Source organism: Esox lucius, chromosome 13 (genome assembly GCF_011004845.1).
Source record: "Esox lucius isolate fEsoLuc1 chromosome 13, fEsoLuc1.pri, whole genome shotgun sequence".
NCBI classification, from domain to species: domain Eukaryota; kingdom Metazoa; phylum Chordata; class Actinopteri; order Esociformes; family Esocidae; genus Esox; species Esox lucius.
This window is the reverse complement of record NC_047581.1, coordinates 4175438-4200873: the sequence shown is the minus strand read 5'-3', so window position 1 is coordinate 4200873 and position 25436 is coordinate 4175438. Positions and strand designations below refer to the sequence as shown.

The window sequence follows — 25436 nt, the reverse complement described above, 5'->3', positions numbered from 1 at the left end:
ACAATATACAGGTGCTGGTCATAAAATTTAAATATCATCAAAAAGTTGAATTATTTCAGTAATTCCATTCAAAAAGTGAAACTTGTATAATGTATACATTCATTCCACACACTGATATACAGGTGCTGGTCATATTATTAGAATATCATCACACACAGACTGATATATTTCAAATGTTTATTTATTTTAATTGTGATGATTATAACTGACAACTAATGAAAATCCCAAATTCAGTATCTCAGATATTATATTACTCAAGACCAATACAAAAAAAATATTTTTAGAAATGTTGGCCAACTGAAAAGTATGAACATGAAAAGTATGAGCATGTACAGCACTCAATACTTAGTTGGGGCTCCTTTTGCCTGAATTACTGCAGCAAGGTGGCGTGGCATGGAGTCAATCAGTCTGTGGGACTGCTCAGGTGTTATGAGAGCCCAGGTTGCTCTGATAGTGGCCTTCAGCTCTTCTGCATTGTTGGGTCTGGCGTATCGCATCTTCCTCTTCACAATACCCCATAGATTTTCTATAGGGTTAAGGTCAGGCGAGTTAGCTGGCCATTAAGAACAGGGATACCATGGTCCTTAAACCAGGTACTGGTAGCTTTGGCACTGTGTGCAGGTGCCAAGTCCTGTTGGAAAATGAAATCTGCATCTCCATAAAAGTTGGTCAGCAGCAGGAAGCATGAAGTGCTCTAAAACTTCCTGGTAGAAGGCTACGTTGACCTTGGACCTCAAAAAACAAAGTGGACCAACACCAGCAGATGACATGGCACCCCAAACCATCACTGACTGTGGAAACTTTACACTGGACTTCAAGCTCTCCTCTCTTCCTCCAGACTCTGGGACCTTGATTTCCAAAGGAAATGCAAAATGTACTTTCATCAGAGAACATAACTCAGCATCAGTCCAGTCCTTTTTGTCTTTAGCCCAGGTGAGACGCTTCTGGCGCTTATAATCAACAAAATAAAAGAAATAAACACTTGAAATATATCAGTCTGTGTGGAATTAATGTATACATTATACAAGTTTCACTTTTTGAATGGAATTACTGAAATAAATCAACTTTTTGATGATATTCTAATTATATGACCAGCACCTGTATTTCAAGTGTTTGTTTCTTTTAATATAGATGATAACTGACAACTAATGAAAACCCCAAATTCAGTAACTCAGAAAATTTGAATATTGTGAAAAGGTTCAATATTGAAGACACCTGGTGCCACACTCTAATCAGTTAATTAACCCAAAACACCGGTAAAGGCATTTAAATGGTCTCTCAGTCTAGTTCTGTAGGCTACACAATCATGGGGAAGACTACTGACTTGACAGCTGTCCAAAAGACGACCATTGACCCATTAAATGTGTGGGAGATTCAAAAAGAGTGGACTGCAGCTGGAGTCAGTGCTTCAAGAACCACCACGCACAGACATATGCAAGACATGGGTTTCAGCTGTCACATTCCTTGTGTCAAGCCACTCTTGAACAAGACACAGCGTCAGAAGCGTCTTGCCTGGGCTAAAGACAAAAAGGACTGGACTGCTGCTGAGTGGTCCAAAATTATGTTCTCTGATGAAAGTAAATTTAGCATTTCCTTTGGAAATTAAGGTCCCAGAGTCTGGAGGAAGAGAGGAGAGGCACAGAATCCACATTGCTTGAAGTCCAGTGTAAAGTTTCCACAGTCAATGGAATTACAGAAATAAATCAACTTTTTGATGATATTCAAATTTTATGACCAGCACCTATATACAGCTCTGGAAAAAAATTAAGAGACCACTGCAAAATTATCTGGTTTTACTATTCATAGCCTTGCTGAAGCATCCTTAGATCATCACCGATCCTCCACCAAATTTCAGTGTGTGCGAGACACTGTGGCTTATAGGCCTCTCCAGGTCTCTGTCTAACCATTAGACAACCAGGTGTTGGGCAAAGCTGAAAATTTGACTTGTCAGAGATTACCTTACACCATTCCTCTACGGTCCAATCCTTATGGTCTTTTGCCAACTTCAGCCTGGCTCTTCTTTCTTCTCATTGATGAAGGGCTTTTGTCATGCTGAATAGTATTTTTTTTTACTACTTGTACTGTTATTGCCATCCAGCTGGTCCTATCGCAAGAGGATAGTGATGACCACAGAAGCAGTTTTTATACTTTTCCTTGTTAAATTAGATTTGATTCAGGTAATCACCTAATCAGTACCTCATTGAGTAAAATGAGGTGTGACTGTGTTGGAATTTAACAGACACTGGAATGGAAAGGCTGCCATACATGTAGAGATGCTGATTTAAGAAGAATTAGGAGTGGTCTCTTAATTCTTTCCAGAGCTGTAGATGCGTTTTACAAAAGGTTCCTATCCAGGTGACATGTAACTCTAAAAACAATTGTATTTCCATCTACTGTTTGCAATACCTTTTTATAAGCTCATTATCCATATGAGATGGAGATATACAAACAAGTGTGGTAAGTTATTAAATGTTTTTAATAATGTACCTCTGAAACTGCATTTATTTTGGTCACTGACCTTCCTTGTCAAGAGTACGCCACTTAGTTTTGCCATTGTTGATTTACCTTAATTTACCATTCTTAACAACTTTTTTAATAGCTCACTTACCATATGACTTAGAGATCCACAAACAAGTCTGTTGTGTTCCTTTACCCCTCTATGGAAAGGTACACCTCTTGTTTTCTCCAGATCTGGTTCTAGAGAGGGTAGTGGTCTGCCACACCTCTACTTGTGCACTAATCTGGTTGAAACTTTCATCTCAAAAGTCTTCCTCATTACTACTATCTGAGCATCCCTCAGTTAGCATTGCATTAAGAGTCCATTTCTCATCCTCATCTTCCCCATGTCACTTGAATTGCCATCCATAGTCACGCTGAAGACATTTTGAATGCTGTACTTTTACCATCTAAAAATACACAAAAAACTAACGATTGCGTACTCTGAATTTCTTCTCTGAATATGTCAATATAACAGATTGATAGCCAAGGAATTATTTTTGTGAACATTTTTGATAAGACTTCATCATGAGTGGACTGCATATATAAGAAAAACATCAATTTCCACTGTAAATATACACTCACCTAAAGGATTTTAGGAACACCTTTTCAATTTCTCATTAATGCAATTAATGTTGCTTCAATGCATTTAGGGGTGTGGTCCTGGTCAACACAATCTCCTGTTGGTGCCAGGCGGGCCGGTCTGAGTATTTCACAATCTGCTCAGTTACTGGGATTTTCACGCACAACCATTTCTAGGGTTTACAAAGAATGGTGTAAAAAGGGAAAAACATCCAGTATGCGGCAGTCCTGTGGGCGAAAATGCGTTGTTGATGCTAGAGGTCAGAGGAGAATGGGCCGACTGATTCAAGCTGATAGAAGAACAACTTTGACTGAAATAACCACTCGTTACAACTGAGGTATGCCGCAAAGCATTTGTGAAGCCACAACACTCACAACCTTGAGGCGGATGGGCTACAACAGCAGAAGACCCCACCGGGTACCACTCATCTCCCCTACAAATAGGAAAAAGAGGCTACAATTTGCTCCAACTCACCAAAATTGGACAGTTGAAGATTGAAAGAATGTTGCCTGGTCTGATGAGTCTCGATTTCTGTTGAGACATTCAGATGGTAGTCAGAATTTGGCGTAAACAGAATGAGAACATGGATCCATCATGTGTAATGGTGTGGTGGATGTTTTCTTGGCACACTTTAGGCCCCTTAGTGCCAATTGGGCATTGTTTAAATGCCAAGGCCTATCTGAGCATTGTTTCTGACCATGTCCATCCCTTTATGACCACCATGTACCCATCCTCTGATGGCTACTTCCAGCAGGATAATGCACCATGTCACAAAGCTTGAATCATTTCAAATTGGTTTCTTGAACATGACAATGAGTTCACTGTACTGAGATGGCCCCCACAGTCACCAGATCTCAACCCAATAGAGCATCTTTGGGATGTGGTGGAACGGGAGCTTCGTGCCCTGGATGTGCATCCCACAAATCTCCATCAACAGCAAGATGCTATCCTATCAATATGGGCCAACATTTCTAAAGAATGCTTTCAGCACCTTGTTGAATCAATGCCACGTAGAATTAAGGCAGTTCTGAAGGCGAAAGGGGGTCAAACACAGTATTAGTATGGTGTTCCTAATAATCTTTTAGGTGAGTGTATATGTTACTGTAGCTAAGCAATTGTTTTTACATTTCCAACTTCAATTAAAGCTGCAAGCAGCATTTAGGTTTCAGCACTTGGTTAGCATGAAAATTATGCAATATGGTATGTAAGGTAAAAGAAACTGCACACGTGTAAAAACATTAACCCAATGTTGGATGTTTTTTCCTGTCCAATGGTGACCCCATGTCGTTTTTTTTACATACTGGTCTGGTTTATACAACACTTGAAGATCTTCATACATAGATACTAAATGTCAAACTACATCAAGATTGGTAATTTGGTGCCATATGAGTAGTGGTTTAAGCATTTTTCTAAATAATTAAGATGGCTGAAAATCCATGATGATGATTTTTTGGGTCTCAGTGGCAAAAAATGTCATAGTGAGGAGATACATCTATGGACTGATTTCCAAGACTAGGTCAAAAGGGATGGGTGTGGTGAACTTTTAAAAAGTCCAACTTCACAGGCTTATGCCACCATGAGGCTGATTTGCATGTCCACTGCACCATATGTTGTGTTTCTTGATGCTTTACTATATTAATCTGGGTACCTTTACACCATTTTAACTCACAGGAATTTGAAAAAAGGACAGTTTTTTGCCAGAAGAATAATATTAGTGAACTGGAACAAACAATAGGATTTTGGCATACTGTTGAAACCCTAATGACACATTATCAATTGACTTTGATTGTGGAATAGCTTACATTATTACAACAAAACATCCTCAGCATCAGTGTAATAGCTAAACTACACATTGAAAATGGAAATTACTATTTGAAAGTTAAAGTAAAAAAAAAAAACTAGCCAGGCTAGATAATGTAGGTAATAAATTAGAGAAGTTACTTCTGTACATTAATAACAATCACACCATTACCAGAATTGAGTGGTCAAATCATTTTTATTGCTAATTTAGCAAGTTTCTAATAAAGGAATCAATTTCCATTTTTGTTTTACTCCACTTTGAAGATTGTAAATAAAAATAGTGTTTACAGACAAATCAAATGCATTAATATAAAACAATTGTAGTATACATTTTAGTCATTTAGCAGATGGTCTTATCCAGAGCGACTTAAAATAAGTACAGGTACATTTTCCTGGAGTAAATTAGGGTAGAGTGCTTTGCCCTAGGACACATTTGGCTCAATTGGGAATCAAACAGAACTTTACAATTATAAATTTCACTAACTATAGAGCCACTTGAACACACGCACAGACACACACAAAACACTCAGCATAAATCCAGGTTGGCATAGCATCTATAAAACAAATAATATTGTTAGTCAATTTGAAATACATTTTATGGAAACCTTTATTTTAGCCATGGAATTGATCTGAAATCTAACAGGACAATAAAAGTTATATACTGGGGGCCAAACATTAGAAATAATTTACAGATGTTGCTGTTTTGAAAGGACATTTTTACTTTTATTCAACAATGTGTTATTCAACAGATCAAAGTATAGTTGGGACATTAATGAAGTAAAAAACATTACTATTTAAGTATTTTTAATTAAATCTACAAAAGCCTCATTTCCAAGAACCATGGAAAATTATGTTCTAGTACCAAACAAGCATGTTAGAATTCTTAGTGTCTTTCAGAATTCACTTAGTGTCTTTCAGAATTCACCTAGCAAATGTACACACTGAAAATGGAAAACACTATTGCAAAGATAATTTTAAACTATTTTAAAACTAGCCAAGCAACGTTGACATTTAAGTTAGTAAAATACAGGTTTGGAACTTTTGTTTTTTTTAAGGGAGGGTGAAACATTTTTGTAAATCTCCTGAATTCTCAAATTCTCATCTCATCTCCATCCGCTTATCCGTATCGGGTCGCGGGGGCAGCAGCTCCAGCAGGGGACCCCAAACTTCCCTTTCCCGAGCCACATTTGCCAGCTCTGACTGGGGGATCCCGAGGCGTTCCCAGGCCAGTGTCGAAATATAATCTCTCCACCTAGTCCTGGGCCTACCCCGAGGTCTCCTCCCAGCTGGACGTGCCTGGAACACCTCCCTAGGGAGACATCCTGGGGGCATCCTTACCAGATGCCCGAACCACCTCAACTCGCTCCTTTCAGCGCAAAGGAGCAGCGGCTCTACTCCGAGTTCCTCACGGATGGCTGAGCTTCTCACCCTATCGCTAAGGGAGAAGCCAGCCACCCTTCTGAGAAAACCCATTTCAGCCGCTTGTACTCGCGATCTTGTTCTTTCGGTCATGACCCAGCCTTCATGACCATAGGTGAGGGTAGGAAGGAAAATTGACCGGTATATTGAGAGCTTTGCCTTCTGGCTCAGCTCTCTTTTTGTCACGACGGTGCGGTAAAGCGAATGCAATACCGCCCCTGCTGCTACGATTCTCCGGCCAATCTCCCGCTCCATTGTCCCCTCACTCGCGAACAAGACCCTGAGATATTTGAACTCCTTTACTTGGGGTAACGCCTCATTCCCTACCCGGAGATGGCACTCCATCGGTTTCCTGCTGAGAACCATGGCCTCAGATTTAGAGGTGCTAATCCTCATCCCAACCACTTCACACTCGACTGCGAACCGGTCCAGTGAGTGCTGAAGGTCACAGACCGTTGATGCCATCAGGACCACATCATCCGCAAAAAGCAGCGATGAGATCCCCAGGACACCGAACTGCAACCCCTCCCCACCCCGACTACGCCTCGATATCCTGTCCATAAAAGAACAGGATTGGTGACAAAGCGCAGCCCTGACGGAGGCCAACCCCCACTTGGAACGAGTCTGACTTACTATCGAGAACCCAAACACAGCTCTCACTTTGGACGTACAGGGATTGGATAGCCCTCAGAAGGGACCTCCTCACCCCATACTCCCGCAGCACCTCCCACAGTATCTCCCGGGGGACCCGGTCATACGCCTTCTCCAAATCCACAAAACACATGTAGACAGGATGGGCATATTCCCAGGCCCCCTCCAGGATCCTTGCAAGAGTAAAGACCTGGTCGGTTGTTCCGCGACCAGCTCTTTAAAAAAAGAGTATATTAAAGAATTTGGTAATTAACTGATAGACCCTCTGATAACTCTTTAAACGTCCTTATATCGGTCGTCAATCTCTTACATGATTTCATCTTGACTGATGCTAGATGAGCTTTGTTAGCTGTCTATAGCATAGTTCTCTAGCACAGCACTAATCAACTAGCTAGCGAACTTCATGTGGCTCAATTAGTAAATAAGCTAGCTACAATAACGCTTACAAAACAGCTGTAAGATATTTGGTCATTATCTGCCATCAACCTTATTTGAAACAGGAACTAGCTCGCTATATCAATGAGAGAGCGGGCAATGTATGCTTTACCTGCTTGTGCACAACATTGTGAGAAATCAGGTTGCTAACTAGCTCAATCAAACATCTTACTATGCAATATAATGCTTCACTTCAGGAAAACTCACGCGCAAGGATCTACTGTTGCAAAGAAGTCTAGCTGCACATACCAGTACCAGAAATGATTATGAAACAAAGAGGCAAGATGTCAGAGTTTGATACCCTCTGGCTCAGAGTATTTTTCTGTTGCCTTGGCCTGCCTGCCACTATGAAATTACTGCCAGGTGCTGAAGCAAGTCGCCCTAATTTTTTTACAATACAAAGTGGAAGAGGGGGACAATAATGCAATTTTGAAATGTGGAGGGGACAAGTCCCAAGTGAAATGTCCGCCTTTGTAAAATACAATAAAAAAAAAGTGGCCTTCCAATAGCTAGTTTAAGAGTTTCCATTTCCAGTGTACAGGCTACATTATATCACTTTTGACAGGAAATGTTGCAACAATTAGGCCTCATATCTTAACGTTTCCAAAACATACAACAAAAATGTATCAAATAGGTTAATATCCCCATTACAATACCTATAGCTTCATTTGAAATTACCCACAAATGTAAAACGGTTTACTTACGATTTGAATACGCAGTTCTTCTTGTTGTTGTTTCCGGCAGGCTAGACGTATCTATGGCGTATTGCTGCCCTCCATTGGTCTCTACTCACTATTCACAACTTAATAAGAAATAATTAGAAATAGCTATATCTTATTATATACTCCAATACGTCGCAAGTACTCCATGAGTTTCTTCAATTGGCTCCAACTGTTTACAACTTACTGTTCAATGAGATTTACAAACACTTAACATTTGCTCTTCCTAAAATAAGAGTTATTTCTAAATAATAGTCCAATATAAACAAATTGAATAACGCAAAACATTGAGGACTGAATGCTGCAATGCTTCCAACAACCCACCCATTCCCCATTGACTCACAGACACTGCAGTGGCTCCTATCATAGCTTCAAAAATAGCCCTCAGTAACTGCTAATTGAACCACCAACTCCAACTCAACATTCTAGCAGATTCACACACCCATTACACCAGTTCTTCCTTCAAAATAAGAGTTCCTTTAAAATAATAGTCCAAAATAGAGAAAGAGAATAACACAAAACTTTGGGGATGGAATGCTGCCATATTGTTTGAGATATACATTTTTCATATATAACATTTAAATATCATGGTCCAAAGATCCTTCACAAGCAAACAGCATGCCAATCCATTCAATGATATCAGAGTAGATGTGGTTTAGGTGATTTTACTTCATTCACTTATTGCGGTCAAATAATTTGAGATATCAAAATTCCAAATAACTCAATGGAAGATACTGGTCCCAGGGTCCTTCTCAGCAAACGGCGCGCAAATCCGTTCAGCGGTCTCTGAAGAGAAGTCCTTAGAGTGTGTATTTTACGGTTCATAAATGCTCAAAGTTGTCAGTGTCGTTGTAGCACCCCCTTAAGGTCTATTTGGTTGATACTGCATAGGTCCATCCATGGACCTGATGTTTAGTGCTTTGTTAAAGGGCGTAAGTCTCGGATATTCCTGACAGGATATATAGCCTGACAAAGTGCCACACCCATGTAAAAGTAATTAGCCTATTATGCGCGCATTGTTTGAGATATCAAAATTCCTTTTTTTTAATTGAAGATACTGGTCCCAGGGTCCATCTCAGTGAACGGTGTGCAAATCCGGTCAGTGGTTTCAGAGGAGATGTCCTTAACGAGTTTTTCACAAAAGTAAAATGGAGGCCATATTGTTTGAGGTATGAACTTTTCTTATATAAGTTTTAAAGACAATGGTCCAGTGGTCCTTTACACCGATTGTCAACCAACTCTGTTTAGCAGTTTCGGAGATGTTGTTTAAGTGTGTTTTTATTAACGGCAAAATCGTGAGAAACATCGGTGATGTTTATAGCGCGCTCCAAGAGGTATTTCTGCATGGCACTTTTTCTGTCCATTCCTGACAGACACATTTACAAGTATGTTTTATTTCATAGCTGTTTGATGTTCCATTTGGGATTAATGGACTTCTAAAGTCATAGACCCGCCCAGCTCAATTTAATTTGTTGATTTCGGCTGTATTATGTGAGATATCAACTTTCCTTATAGAATTTTAAAGATAATGGTTTAAAGGTCCTTCACAACAAACGGCATGCAAATCTTTTAAGCGGTTTCCAAGGAGATGTCGTTAACGAGTTTTTCACCAAATTCAAAATGGAGGAAAATCCAAGGGGCGAATTTGAAAGACCGCTGAGACTTATTTGGTCAGCATCAGAAGGGGCATGTATGGAACTTGGCTGCATGACTCATTCGTTTCATCATTTGACTAAGTGCTACAGCGCCACCATGAGGTGCATAGTTATAGTAATGGGGCCTCTCATGGCAACAAGTATGCAAAGTTTCATGCAAATCGAGCCACATATGGCCGAGTTACGGGCCTCTGAAAATGGGCCAGGAGAAAAATAATAATAATAAAACCAACAAAAACAATAGGGTACCCGTACCTACGGTACTTGGTCCCCTACATATAATACAATAGTACATATAATACATAGAGGGCAAGACTAAAATGGAAAACACTTAAGACAACTAAAATTATGTCAAATCAAAGTAATACAATAAGAAGTTAAGAGAAATCGAATAAAACCAACATCAGATTAAACACAGTAAGAGGATGTTAAAAATATGTAAAGAGTGGACTTGACAAAAACCAGGGGACAACGTCAGACTGAACTAAAAGCAAGAGAAAAAATGTGTCTTTAAATTAGATTTAAAATTGTCAATGGTGGAACGGGACTTAATGTGGGATGGGAGACTATTCCAGAGCATGGGTGGGAGTAGCAACAGACAAATCTAGGCTACATCATCCTTCCTGGAGGGTGGGTTCTTGCTTCTTCCAAATCTTCCAAATAGTTTATTTTGAAAGACCAAACATCTTGTCTATGATCTGATGATTTAATCCTTAATATAATTGATGCAACTGTTCTTTACTCTTCTTTACTCTATTTCCATTACATTAATGATCACAGTAGCAGAGGACTTTTAAAATGATGCATAAAAGACCAAATTGGTGCATAGAAATTCACCAGAATGCAGGGAATGAAGAATCTGACACTCTCATTGGGGAGGACCCCCAGACGCCGCTTCACTTCAAACCCTACGGCGTGACTGACTAGATAACAGTATGTTGTTGACTTGCACAGCTGCATTAGGTTCATTCAGTATGAGTCTTGCACATCTGTTATTGGTTATACAATTGTGCTCATAAGTTTGCATACCGTGGCAGAAATTTAGCAATTTTGGCATTGATTTTGAAAATATGATTGCTCATTCAAAGAAATTGTATTTATTTAATCGTGTATACAGACCCGTTGGCACGGGGGCATTGCCTCCTAGCAAGAATTATTTACCTCCCAAAAATAGTTTGGGTAAGATGCTTCCCAATACTGTACTTCACTAATTACTGTTGGGAATGTAGGCTAGCTCTCTTGCCTTCATCTGCAAAAGCGATCGAAGATGCTTTCAGTGATGCGATCACAAGCTACAAAGCATGTGTAACTACTGTAGTTGCTTTCAAATTTGATTGACAGCTGTGTGCTTTGCTAGTATATAGCGTCAGCAAGCTATACATGCAAAGATTATTTGCTTTCCGTCCGTTGTGCTTTTATATGTTGATAAGTAGGACAAATGTGACCGACCATTGTATCAAAAGCCCGTCCAAAACGTTTGTTCTAACGCCTGCACGTATACCTGTTTTGAAGTAGATGTTAATCCATCTGCCACGACTGTAAAGCACTTTGGGTCAAGTCCATTTTTTTTAATGTGCTCTATAAATAAAAGTGACTTCATTTTCCACCAAGTGGGATATGGTTACATTTCTCTCCCAAAAACAAGCACACCACGTGCGTGCAGAGGGTCGTATCGCATGCTTAAAGAACTGTCAACTTGTGTATCTGGGAGAACCGCAATGCTCATGTTACCGTGCTTCTGAATGTCCGTAACCAGGGCAACGATGACGTTCAGTGACAGACAACTCGTCTGTCATTCTGATTGAATACTCCTCCGCTATGTTTCATTAAACCCTTTTGGTTTTATTATTTTTCGTGTCAATACAAGCTTAAAGTAGGGTGTGCACGAAACAAATCGTGTCCCGTATTGATTCTGTAAGGGACAGTGCATTTAGGGACGATACCGTATTAAACGGGACGGGTGGCATCCCTAGGTTAGATCTTCATTACTTTAGTTAAACTAGTAGCCTACTAGGTGGCTAGCTAGCCAACCAGATGTAGGCTGAGATAACTAACTGTGCTTAAGTTAGTTGCCGGGAGTCGAAAACACGCTCGACTTTGTATTACCAATTGGTGATGCAATCCAATATTGTCATACAAAAAACGTTATACTCACATTTCAGGAAAAATGTGTCCTAGATACCTATTGACTCCAATCTACCAGGCTCCAGTCCGGATATTCCATTAGTCCCACCAAGCGAACCCTCTGACAAACCACGCACACGAGAGCTGGTCGACCGAAGGAAATTGTCTCAAAAATGTATAAATATAAAATTCTGACACTTTTAAGCAACATTTAAGCAAATGTTTTACAGATTTGTGTTTTATTTGTAAAATATGTTTTTACACAATTCACAAACTTTATTTATATTTGTGAAACATGTTTACATATTTACATATAATGTTTTTATTTACAAAATAGTTTCTCATTTACAAATCCTACTTTTATTTGTGAATTGTGATGAATATACGCACAGATTTTCTACATACACCAGTGTATATACACTCACCTAAAGGATTATTAGGAACACCGTACTAATACTGTGTTTGACCCCCTTTCGCCTTCAGAACTGCCTTAATTCTACGTGGCATTGATTCAACAAGGTGCTGAAAGCATTCTTTAGAAATGTTGGCCCATATTGATAGGATAGCATCTTGCAGTTGATGGAGATTTGTGGGATGCACATCCAGGGCACGAAGCTCCCGTTCAACCACATCCCAAAGATGCTCTATTGGGTTGAGATCTGGTGACTGTGGGGGCCATTTCAGTACAGTGAACTCATTGTCATGTTCAAGAAACCAATTTGAAATTATTCGAGCTTTGTGACATGGTGCATTATCCTGCTGGAAGTAGCCATCAGAGGATGGGTACATGGTGGTCATAAAGGGATGGACATGGTCAGAAACAATGCTCAGGTAGGCCATGGCATTTAAACAATGCCCAATTGGCACTAAGGGGCCTAAAGTGTGCCAAGAAAACATCCACCACACCATTACACATGATGGATCCATGTTCTCATTCTGTTTACGCCAAATTCTGACTCTACCATCTGAATGTCTCAACAGAAATCGAGACTCATCAGACCAGGCAAAATTCTTTCAGTCTTCAACTGTCCAATTTTGGTGAGTTGGAGCAAATTGTAGCCTCTTTTTCCTATTTGTAGTGGAGATGAGTGGTACCCGGTGGGGTCTTCTGCTGATGTAGCCCATCCGCCTCAAGTTTGTGCGTGTTGTGGCTTCACAAATGCTTTGCGGCATACCTCAGTTGTAACGAGTGGTTATTTCAGTCAAAGTTGCTCTTCTATCAGCTTGAATCAGTCGGCCCATTCTCCTCTGACCTCTAGCATCAACAAGGCATTTTCGCCCACAGGACTGCCGCATACTGGATGTTTTTCCCTTTTCACACCATTCTTTGTAAACCCTAGAAATGGTTGTGCGTGAAAATCCCAGTAACTAAGCAGATTGTGAAATACTCAGACCGGCCCGTCTGGCACCAACAACCATGCCACGCTCAAAATTGCTTGAATCACCTTTCTTTCCCATTCTGACATTCAGTTTGGAGTTTGTCTTGACCAGGACCACACCCCTAAATGCATTGAAGCAACTTCCATGTGATTGGTTGATTAGATAATTGCATTAATGAGAAATTGAACAGGTGTTCCTAATAATCCTTTAGGTGAGTGTATATCACTGGAAAAAATTAAGACCACTGCATCTTTTTTTTTTCTTCCCAAAAAAGCCGAAAAGTAAGGAGTAAGGAGTAAGGAGTAAGGAGTGAGGAGTAAGGAGTGAGGAGTGAGGAGTGAGGAGTGAGGAGTGAGGAGTGAGGAGTGAGGAGTGAGGAGTGAGGAGTGAGGAGTGAGGAGTGAGGAGAACCACTGAAAATCGAACTCTTCTGTTCCTCAGTGAAAACATTCCTTCTCAACTTTTTTGGAAAGGAAAGAAAAAGGTTTAGTGGGCTCTTAATTTTTTCCGTGTGTGTTTATTTCTGTGCGGTTCAGTTATGTAGTTTTAATTTGTAATGTTTGTTGGTAGTCCTAGACTGGATATACATATTTGGTTGTCAGTGTCTTTCACGTGAAGGGTAAGGATTGTAGTCCAATTGTATAGTGTGCTTTGTAGCGCTGTGGTTACTATGGAGACGGTTAGACCAAAGGATTAGCTAACGTTAACGTTAGCTAGTTTGTTGGCCGTCAAATTCCTCACACGGGACCTAGGGTCACTACAAACGTGAGTTTCTAACTAGTAACAACTGGTTCGCGTTGTCTCTAATAAAAATGACACTGTTTGTTTGTGGTTAGGTTATCTAACTTGTTATTACGGTGATTCAGTCAGTACGTAACGTGTTAGGATAGGTTAACTAGCTACTGTAGCAGTTTATACCGTGCTGTATAATGTAGCTACGTTGCTGGGCTAGTGACCATTTAATAAGTAGCTATAGTATCCAGGAAACGAAAGGCAAACATAAACATAAAGTTATTTATAGTTTTAGCCTATTTTATATATTTTTATTTCTTGGGAAGCATTTACCTACCACTCAAATTAGCTAGCTAGCTAGGTTAAAGTTGAATTAATGCTAAGTTAACGTTACCTAACTTCACGCTACAATACTGAAACTACCTGATCAGATAGGTTCAGTACAATAATTTATGCCAGGGCAGGGGTGTAGTCCCTTAATAGGGAGCTGACCACTAGCTATAAGAGATAGCTAGTGACATTGTTTTTGTCAAGCAGTTAGATCATCAGTACTGTACAGTACAGACATTTGCTAAAACAAGTCCAAATACTCCCCTTCACAGCTTCACAATGAAAAAAGGGGTTACTCAGAGGATCTTACCAAGAACAGGAACCAAAACAAGCTCAAGGACTCAGAGCCTGGGCTCACCACTGTCGGGTCCTTACATCCTTACTCCATCCCCCAGTCGTTTACTTCCTCGCAGGATTACCAACTCTGAACTGGACAGTAATCACCTGTTAGACATTTGTGATGGGAATGAAGATTGGTTACTTGCAGAGACGGTGACAAACCAAGGTAGAGAAAAACAAGTCCTTCCAAAACATTGAAGCACTAGCTAAGTACAACAATTTACTTGTATTCTCAATATTCATGGGACATCAGAATGTAAACGTGTTCACATACTGCTGTACGCAGGTATGAGGGCATATCTTAAATAACTTCAATGTACATGTCATTTTGTGGTAGATGAGAGAATCCAGGGAATCAGATATATCACAGTGGACCTGATATCAAAGCTGACCAAGCAGGACAATTTAGCTTTTGTACGGTCCCTGAACCTAGCCATAACAAAGTCTGGAGAGAAGAAATTCAAGGTAAGTGTTATGGTAAAATGGATGGCTTCCTTTCTATCAGTTTGATTAACAACAACCAACACCAACCACCACCAACAGTACATGGATGTGCTACTGTATGACTTTGATTTATTCTGTGTTGTAGTTCATTGAAAATTTAGAGAAGTGTGAACGACTGCAGGTCCTCAATATCAGCCATAATGTAATTGAGAAAATTGAAAAGCTTGAAAAGCTCAACAAGCTGCGGGAACTGCATCTCTGTAACAACAGAATCAGGTAGGAGCCCAGTGCACTTAAACAACAATCAAAACATTCCCTTTATTAGTTTACACTAGTTGATTTATTTATCCAATTTGGGGTAACTATTGAGAACGGACACTCAGCGGCCAATTTCTTAGGTACACCTATCTTGTATTTGGTAGGACCCATTTTTACCACCACAATAGTTCAAATTCTTTATGGCAGTGATTCAGGTTTCTTGAAAAACATTCCTTAGGGATTTTGGTTCAAGTTAACTGAATAGCATTACCCAGTCCCTGCAGATTTGTTGGATATGCATTCATGTTGCAAACCTCTTGTTCCACCACATCCCATGTACCCATTGTATCCATTTTCCTTGAACTAGTCTGGCCATTCTCCTCTGAAATCTCTCATTATCAAGAAGTTTTTAATTACAGTACTGCCGGTCACAATGTTTTTTTGTTTATCACAGCATTCTTTGTAGATTATATGGAGACTGCTTCAAATCCTTATGAGTTTCTGACATTCTGGAACCACCACGTCTAGCACCAACAATCACACCATGTCACTTAGATCACACTTCTTCACCATTCTTGTTTGAACAAATAACTAAACCTCTTGAGCATGCATGCTTTATAAATTGAGTTGAAGCCACATGGCTAATAAAGTAGCCATTAAGTGTATACAAAAATAAACCTAATAATGAATTTCGTATTACAAAATAATTGTATGATTTAATTCTTCTGAACACCTTGGTGGAAGTTTGTAAAACTTTTGTTTTAAGAGAATAGACAATGTAATTTATGTGCAGTTCCAGTCAAGTGTGTGGACACCTACTCATTCAAAGGTATTTTTGTTTTACTATTTTACACATTGTATAAAGTATTATAGACATCTAAACTATGAAATATGAAAATATATGGTGTTAAACCGATCAAAATACATTTTCTTCAAAGTAGCCACCCTTTGCCTTGATGACAGCTTTGCACGCTCTTTGCATTCGCTCAACCAGTTTCACCTGGAATGCATTTCATTTCATGGGTGTGCCTTATTAATTTGTGGAATTTCTTTCTTAATGCATTAGGGTGGGTATACAGAAAACCATCATTATGTATGTAATGTGGTTGTCTGTGATGTGGTATATTATGGCAAGAACAGCTAAAATAATCAAAGAGAAATGACAATCGATAATTTCTTAAAGTCACTTTACTAGTCTTCACTATTATTCTACAATGTGGAAAATGGTAAAAAATAATGAAATACCCTTGAATGAGTAGGTGTGTCTTAACTTTTGACCAGTAATGTATATGTACCTCGTCTGGAGAAGAGTGTCTGCTAAATGTAAAAAAAGTAAAAGTTATGAAAACCACTATTTAAAATACATGTATCATATATATTTTTTATCTGAAGTAAAATTGAGGGCTTGGAGCACATGGCAAATCTTCAGCTTCTAAATCTGTCCAGCAACAACATTGAACATGTGCCTATGTGGCTGCCTAAGAAACTGAGATCCCTCCGGACCTTAAATCTTCAACAGAACAAGATTTCATCTGTAAGTGTGTTTTTTTTCTCCATCATTTACCACCTGCGCACTTTATTTAGCATATAACAAAGTCAATCTCAGTATTTTACACAAGGTAACAAATAACTGATGATATCTAAAAATGTCTATCCGTATGGAAATATAGCCCTGCTTTTGTTTTTATAATATTGTAATGAATGTGCAGTACAGTGTATATTAATGGTACAATCCTTAATTAAAATAATTACCAAACGAATTACATGTGTTTTGGTAAAAAGCTTTGGTATGGGCCCAGAGAAAGGTAACCACTATTAAATTCATTCACAGCGCTATGGGTATAAAAAGTGACCATCCATGATCAATCAAGATTCTATATTTACAGTCTAACAACACTTTTGCCTTTCTTTTCCAACTTGGGGGTGGCTCCAGCTGCAAGATGTTTCCAGACTGAAGCCACTGAAGAACTTAATTGAGTTATCGGTGGCAGAGAACCCTGTGTCCAACCTCCCCCATTACCGCCTATTCCTGGTTTTCCACCTCCGGTCACTAGAGACGCTGGACGAACAGCCAATCAGTCAGGAAGAAAGAGATCAGGCCCACCAGCGCTTTCACATGGGTAGAGCAACAGCATTGCATGATACCTCCCTAAAACCCCAAAGAAAGGTTACAAGCCATTCACTAGGATCTAAAACAGAATCAAAAGAGTCCAAACTAGGAGGGACTTACAGTATAAAAACACATACAAAAAATAATAATATATGTATACAATATTTGTTGTAATAAAAATGAGAAGAAATCTTGGCTGGTGTGTTTTGCAGAAGAGATTGAGCGTTTGGAGCAGGACCTGGAGTTCTGCATGGCAGAGATGGACAGGCTGCAGAGGGAGAAGGCTGCTGCAGTGGAGGAGCTAGAACGGCAGGAGAGGCTCCTGGAACTGCAGCACTTGAAGAGCCTGCAGGATCAGCAATACCAGACCCAGCAGAAACAAGAGCTGGATACCAAAACAGAGCTGGTAGGTGTCCGTCTCAACTCAGTGTCTTGTCTTTCCCTAACCTAATAAGTCTGGTCAATAGCAATGAATTACAACACACTCTCTTTTGAACTACAACGCTTATTTCACGATCTCTAATCTCTTCCTACCTACCTGTGCATTTCTCCCTTCTCTTTCTTTGACCATAGCAATTATCCCGGGCTCTAGCTCCTCCTTGCCCATCAATTCTGATTGCTTTCCTGAAGGTAGTAAAGCATGATTTGGTGTGTGCACTGTGTACAGAAAGCAATGTTCTTCATGGTCTTCTGTGACTCAGCAGTGTAATGATTTGGCTTCACAAAGTATTGTCCTCTTTCTAAAAAGCACACATTCTCTAATGCCAGACCCCAAATACAAATGAGTGTCAGAGCTGGAGTGCCAGTCTGGGATCAGGTCCTCCTTGGCCATTCAAGTCTTATTCATTATGATCTGAAAGGCAAAGCTGATCCTAGATCTGTCTTTCTACTCAGAAAATAAGAATGCACATCCTCTCCATTCTTCTTCTTTGCACTTGAACTTGCATGAACTTTCTCTTTGTGTTTTCCCACTGCTTCTCTGTCCGAACCGTCTTCAGCCTCTTCAATTGCCCACTCCCCTCCTGGATGCTATTTGTCAGGTACTCTGACCTTAAGATATGCACGCACACACAGTTGCCTGTCAACCCAATGCCCATCGCTGATCCATGCCCTTGTTTAAATGTTCTTTCAGGTTGTCAGTTGCAGAGCACTGTCATGGTACGACACCCTCATGTTTGCCAGCATGTTTTTCTTCGTTTGTTTACTTTGTGTTTCTGAGTGTGTCAGATTAAATGTAACAACACCCGTAATAGATGCTATCTGTTTTTAACTGGTTTGACTTCATAATTTCACTAAAATGCACAGTATTTAGTTTTGACCAAGATAATTCCTGGAGATAGACGCTTTAGGCTACTGTACTCAGTCAGCAATGACTTGCCTGCTGTCATAATAATGAGAATGTTGTTTTAATCCCTACTGGATAGTGTAGAACACCGTAGCCTAATAAACTGCATAGCTTATATTGGGAGGACCACAACATGTAATAATCTGACTCCACATATACTTAAGTATATTGTTTATTTTATTAAAATGTACCCGTAATAACTTCCACCACCACAGTTTCTCATAATACATTTTACAGAGAAAGAATGATCCGGCCAGTTTAAACAAACATATTTTGTTAATATTGATTCAGTGTTACAGACACTTTATTTCCACCATACTTACATACCTTATTTTCATATGGCATGAAATACTTTTATACTTTTTATACTTAAAACCTGTGGATGGAAACATGGCAATTCTTCTTTCCAATATTTGTGTTTGATATATCTCTGTTTAATCTTAATACCAAACTGACAGCTTAAACAGAAGACCCTGGAGCTGACCAGAGCATGCCAGAAGCAATACGAGCTGGAACAGGAGTTAGCCTTTCAGAAGATTGATGCTAAGTTCGAACCATATCCCTATTACCCAGACCATGTGAGTACAGCCACCTAGACCCTTCCCATGCCATCTCTCAATTCAGCTGATAACCTCATCCTAAATACCTCCCTATTCCCTACATGATGTACAATTATGAAATTACGAATCATACCCTTCAGATATACTCTTAGAATCTGCATGAATTACGAATCATCCCTCTCTTCTTAGGAGTTGGAGGCATCAAGCTCGCCGGGTGAAAGCGCTTATATCGGAAAGGCACAGCACAAGAGGAACTTGGTGGTCTTGGACGGCACCCAGATACACCAGGGTGCCTCTGCAGTCCACACAGAGAGGGACAACCCAAGGCAAGATCTGTGCACGGCCAGCTTCCTGGACTGGAGCCTAGAGCACAATAAAGGTACAGCAGATGGAGTATAGTTGATCCTGATCCTGGGTCAGGTATTCATTCCTACCACAAATGGCTACGGTTAGTATTGGGGGTTTGAAAGCCAATACTGTGAGGCAAAAAAAGATTTGATCCCCAGCTTATTTTGTACGTTTGCCCTCTGACAAAGAAATTATCAGTCTATAATTTTAATGGTAGGTTTATTTGAACAGTGAGAGACAGAATACCAAAAAAAATATCCAGAAAAACGCATGCCGAAAATTGTATAAATTGATTTGAGTTTTAATGCGTGAAAGTATTGAAAGTATTTGATCCCCTCTCAATCAAAAAGATTTCTGTCTCCCAGGTGTCTTTTATACAGGTAACAAGATGAGATTAGGAGCACACTCTTAACCCATTTAGGCCTAAAACGCCTGCTAAAAAAGGCCTTTTTATCCCTAAGTACTTTTCTGTAAACCCCCTCCCAAAACCTAAGGGTTTCCAGAAATATTTGTTAAAATGTGTCAACGCCTACTAAAATCTTAATTTCTCAGGCTCTATAGCAGATAAAAACATGGAATAGAAAGCATTTGAGAGCATACTACTTTGGCTTTCAACTTGACTGACTTGCTTGGCCGTAGTCTTCAACTACATTAAAAAAAAAATCTATAAACAACAAAAACATCTAGAATATTTTTATTATAAATACAGATCAATTTTTATTTCATACTTTTGAGGTAGCAAAGTGACAAGTGAACATCACTGATACAAAGTTATAGAAAAATTCAAACACATGTTTTATGTATTATCAGTCATCAGACATCACAATTATCATCATCCATCATAAGCTAGCATTGTCTATTGCATCCTATTTATTTTGTATTGTTGTTATCCATAATCATCATCTTTAGACATTTATTAATTTATTGTCATTACTCTCAAGAGTGAAAGTTGTCGGTCTTCCATTCTTCTTGGAAGCCAATGAAATCACGCATATCCTCCTCTTTCTCACAAAACATCGCTAAGATCCACTGCTCTCTAACTACGCGATCGGCTGGTACATCTAAATCATCTGGGATATAATTTGAATCTGGTCCTGTGTCATCCTCCGTAACTTCATCAATATCACTTCCTTCACATGAGTCAGCCATAAATGATCGCTAGCACGGTGTTTAAAAATGTCGACCAAAACCGTAGACAGTAAAAGAGAACTTACTGTATGTGTAGGCTTATTTCAACCAATCACAAAGCATTTTACCAGTCAAACATGAGTTAAAAAAAAATCCCTAGGCATCTCTGTCATTCACCCCAAAAATATTTCAGCCAATCACAGTGCATATAATTGGCCATGTGCCTTGTAAAAGATGACACTGCTTAAAATGACACAGACGCGTTTGCCGGGCTTAATGGTGACTACGCACAGATGCGTGATCCGGTCTTAAAGGTAAACACACAGATGTGTGACCCGGTTTGAATGGGTTAAAGGGAGTGCTCCTAATCTCAGCCTGTCAATCTCCCTCAGTCTGGGGCTCCATGCAAGATCTCACTTCGTGGAGTTGCAATGATCATGAGAACGATGAGGAATCAGCCCAGAACTTCATGGGAGGATCTTGTCAATGATCTCAAGGCAGCTGGGACCATAGTCACCAAGAAAATAATTGGTAACACACTACACCGTGAAGGACTAAAATCCTGCAGCGCCCGCAAGGTCCCCCTGCTCAAGAAAGCACATGTACATGCCCATCTGAAGTTTGCCAATAAACATCTGAATGATTCAGAGGAGAACTGGGTGAAAGTGTTGTGGTCAGATGACACCAAAATCAAGCTCTTTGGCATCAACTCAACTGTGTTTGGAGGAGGAGGAGGAATGCTCCCTATGACCCCAAGAACACCATCCCCACCGTTAAACGTGGAGGTTGAAACATTAAGCTTTGGGGGTGTTCAACTGCTAAGGGGACAGGACAACTTTACTGCATCAAAGGGACGATGGACAGGGCCATGTACCGTCAAATCTTGGGTTAGAACCTCCTTCCCTCAGCCAGGGCATTGGAAATGGGTCGTGGATGGGTATTCCGACATGACAATGACCCAAAACACACGGCCAAGGCAACAAAGGAGTGTCTCAAGAAGAAGCACATTAAGGTCCTGGAGTGGCCTAGCCAGTCTCCAGACCTTAATCCCATAGAAAATCTGTGGAGGGAGCTGAAGGTTCCAGTTGCCAAACGTCAGCCTCGAAACCTTAATGACTTGGAGAAGATCTGCAAAGAGGAGTGGGGCAAAATCCCTCCTGAGATGTGTGCAAACCTGGTGGCCAACTACAAGAAACATCTGTCCTCTGTGATTGACAACAAGGGTTTTGCCACCAAGTACTAAGTCATGTTTTGCAGAGGGGTGGAATGCTTATTTCACTAATTAAAATGCAAATCAATTTATACATTTTTTGACATGCATTTTTCTTGATTTTTTTGTTGTTGTTATTCTGTCTCTCACTGTTCAAATAAACATACCATTAAAATTATAGACTGATAATTTCTTTGGGCAAACGTACAAAATCAGCAGGGGATCAAATACTTTTTTCCCTCACTGTAAGCTTACACAATTCTAATTTCTCATACAGGGTTGATTCTCTAGGAATTGTTTCTGATTGATATGTGTGTGGCAGGAGAAGGTGTGGTTATGTGTGTGTGACTGTCCCCAGCCGAGGAGCATCTGCAGCAGCTGCACAGGGAGATCGAAGAGGCTGAGCAGCAGGTCCTCAGGGCTGGCGAAGAGCTAAGGCTGTTTGAGGACACGCTTTCCCAGAAAAAGGTGAGAGATACAAATCTTTCTCTCCTATTGTCTACATCATAAAAGCTACCATGTTTACTATGTTGTGCACTACTTTTGTCAGAATTTGTTACAGTAAGGGGCTGGAGGATACTAGAATACGACATGAAAGGGCAGTCTTGTCCGGCATTCACACATCCACCCTGGAACACATTCGAGATTGTCATTGTGCCATGACGAGGTTTGATCATCTGGACGCAAAAACAATGTTGTACTGCGAAGCAGTGACTTCAGACCACAGGCTACTTTGGGGCTAATTTTGTTTCTATACAGATGATAATACATAATTATTACCTTATGATTATCATTAGATGCTTTCCTGAATTTTTTTCTGATACATTTCAAACCATACAAATTAAAATATTCCAGTCCAATGGTTTACATGTACTGCTGCAGCTTGGTCAACAGAATGCAACAACAGTATTGTGATCCTAGATCAGTTTTTCAGATTCTCTTTTCATCAGTCATTGTCATGCCAAATGTTAAGATAATTAGGTTGTATTTTACAGCACTGTTACACAGTCCGTGTAACGCTTATCTGTTTATGTCTGTAAATAGAGAATTAAACAAATCAGTTGAAATGTTCAATAATTTTTTTGTCAAAACAAATATAAATATTGGATATAGGCCTCATGTTCTTATTTCCAACTCAGATGGGCTGAGGCGTTGGACTAAACCATACAGTGGGGAGAACAAGTATTTTATACACTGCCGTTTTTGCAGGTTTTCCTACTTACAAAGCAAAAGTATTTTTTATTATAGGTACACTTCAACTGTGAGAGACAGAATCTAAAACAAAAATCCAGAGAATCACATTGTATGATTTATTTTTATAATTAATTTGCATTTTATTGCATGACATGAGTATTTGATCACCTACCAACCAGTAAGAATTCCGTCTCTCACAGACCTGTTAGTTTTTCTTTAAGAAGCCCTCCTGTTCTCCACTCAATACCTGTATTAACTGCACCTGTTTGAACTCGTTACCTGTATAAAAGACACCTGTCCACGCACTCAATCAAAGAGACTCCAACCTGTCCACAATGGCCAAGACCAGAGAGCTTTTGAAAATTGTAGACCTGCACAAGGCTGGGGTGGGCTACAGGACAATAGGCAAGCAGCTTGGTGAGAAGGCAACAACTGTTGGCGCAATTATTAGAAAATGGAAGAAGTTGACGGTCGATCTCCCTCGTTCTGGGGCTCCATGCAAGATCTCACCTCGTGGGGCATCAATGATCATGAGGAAGGTGAGGGATCAGCCCAGAACTACACGGCAGGACCTGATCAATGACCTGAATAGAGCTGGGACCACAGTCTCAAAGAAAACCATTAGTAACACACTATGCCGTCATGGATTAAAATCCTGCAGCGCACGCAAGGTCCCCCTGCTCAAGCCAGTGCATGTCCAGGCCCGTCTGAAGTTTGCCAGTGACCATCTGGATGATCCAGAGGAGGAGGAATGGGAGAATGTCATGTGGTCTGATGAGACAAAAATAGAGCTTTTTTGGTCTAGACTCCACTCGCCGTGTTTGGAGGAAGAAAAAGGATGAGTACCACCCCAAGAACACCATCCCAACCGTGAAGCATGGAGGTGGAAACATAATTCTTTGGGGATGCTTTTCTGCATAGGGGACAGGACGACTGCACCGTATTGAGGGGAGGGTGGATGGGGCCAGATGGGGCCATGTATCGCGAGATCTTGGCCAACAACCTCCTTCCCTCAGTAAGAGCATTGAAGATGGGTCGTGGCTGGGTCTTCCAGCATGACAACAACCCGAAACACACAGCCAGGGCAACTAAGGAGTAGCTCCGTAAGAAGCATTTTAAGGTCCTGGAATGGCCTAGCCAGTCTCCAGACTTGAACCCAATAGAAAATCTTTGGAGGGAGCTGAAAGTCCATATTGCCCAGCGACAGCCCCGAAACCTGAAGGATCTGGAGAAGGTCTGTATGGAGGAGTGGCCAAAATCCCTGGTGCAGTGTGTGCAAACCTGGTCAAGAACTACAGGAAACGTATGATATCTGTAATTGCAAACAAAGGTTTCTGTACCAAATATTAAGTTCTGCTTGTCTGATGTATCAAATACTTATGTCATGCAATAAAATGCAAATGAATTACATAAAAATCATACAATGTGATTTTCTGGATTTTTGTTTTAGATTCCGTCACTCACAGTTGAAGTGTACCTATGATAAAAATACAGACTTCTACATGCTTTGTAAGTGGGTAAACCTGCAAAATCGGCAGTGTATCAAATACTTGTTCTCCCCACTGTATAACAAAGGGGGAGTCTGAGGTGGTCGGTTAGCCTCTTTTATTGGTCACTTCGGTTTTTTCATTGTAGCCTACAACATACGCATCTGACCCAGTTAAGGGGTTGCTTGTATGGCTCAAAAGCCGAATCCGTCCATGATGTTTATGAGGGCGTAATTCGGAAGCAGTGGAAGAGTTTGACGTCCCTTGTATGGAAGTGAAGAATATTCTTCAGACTCAAAGGGGAGATAAACCAAAAATGAGAAAATTGAGAAAACATATCCATAAACCCAATTTTCATTTTTTTTCTATTTACAGACATTAATTAGATTAATTAACTAATGAGTGTTACATGGAACTTACACAACTGCTCATTTCAAACAATCGCTCAGTCATCTAACAAGGATTTCTTCTAAACCTCCTGGGCTATTCAGTTGTTGGAAGCAGAGAAGGAACAACTGAGACAGCAACTTCATAGGAGGATACAGCATGTGAAGCAGCTGAGAGATGAGGCGGAGGCACTGGAGGGCCAGCTGGACAGGCAGAGAGGGGAGATCAGTCGAGCCCAGGGAGAATTGGACCAACTCCAGAGCCTACTGGACACACATAACCCCAAGGACGCCCAACACGTT

General features: G+C 40.2%; 2 protein-coding genes across 10 annotated transcripts in view; one reads left to right on the top strand and one right to left on the bottom strand.

Moving 5' to 3' along the window:
* The window catches only part of LOC105027811 (gelsolin), a 41445-nt gene extending 29435 nt beyond the window's left edge, over positions 1 to 12010 (bottom strand). Inside the window, 1 exon segment of the mRNA XM_034296584.1 lies at positions 11914 to 12010. The gene's annotated coding sequence lies outside the window, so the exon portion shown is untranslated.
* The window catches only part of cntrl (centriolin), a 57606-nt gene continuing 41295 nt past the window's right edge, over positions 9126 to 25436 (top strand). For 3 of the 9 annotated variants that reach the window (XM_034296581.1, XM_034296582.1, XM_034296578.1), the window contains exons 1-13: positions 13922 to 14027; positions 14597 to 14829; positions 15001 to 15128; positions 15253 to 15383; positions 16758 to 16899; positions 17299 to 17485; positions 17688 to 17881; positions 18049 to 18105; positions 18474 to 18515; positions 19279 to 19398; positions 19570 to 19759; positions 22425 to 22534; positions 25239 to 25433. In XM_034296581.1, coding sequence (XP_034152472.1) covers positions 14604 to 14829; positions 15001 to 15128; positions 15253 to 15383; positions 16758 to 16899; positions 17299 to 17485; positions 17688 to 17881; positions 18049 to 18105; positions 18474 to 18515; positions 19279 to 19398; positions 19570 to 19759; positions 22425 to 22534; positions 25239 to 25433 — 1722 coding nt within the window. In that variant the 5' untranslated portion in view covers positions 13922 to 14027; positions 14597 to 14603. Of the gene's footprint in view, positions 9273 to 13668; positions 13747 to 13921; positions 14028 to 14596; positions 14830 to 15000; positions 15129 to 15252; positions 15384 to 16757; positions 16900 to 17298; positions 17486 to 17687; positions 17882 to 18048; positions 18106 to 18473; positions 18516 to 18607; positions 18634 to 19278; positions 19399 to 19569; positions 19760 to 22424; positions 22535 to 25238; positions 25434 to 25436 lie in introns of those variants that run through there. The other 6 variants (XM_034296580.1, XM_034296579.1, XM_020052590.2 and 3 more) reach the window with 6 other exon arrangements.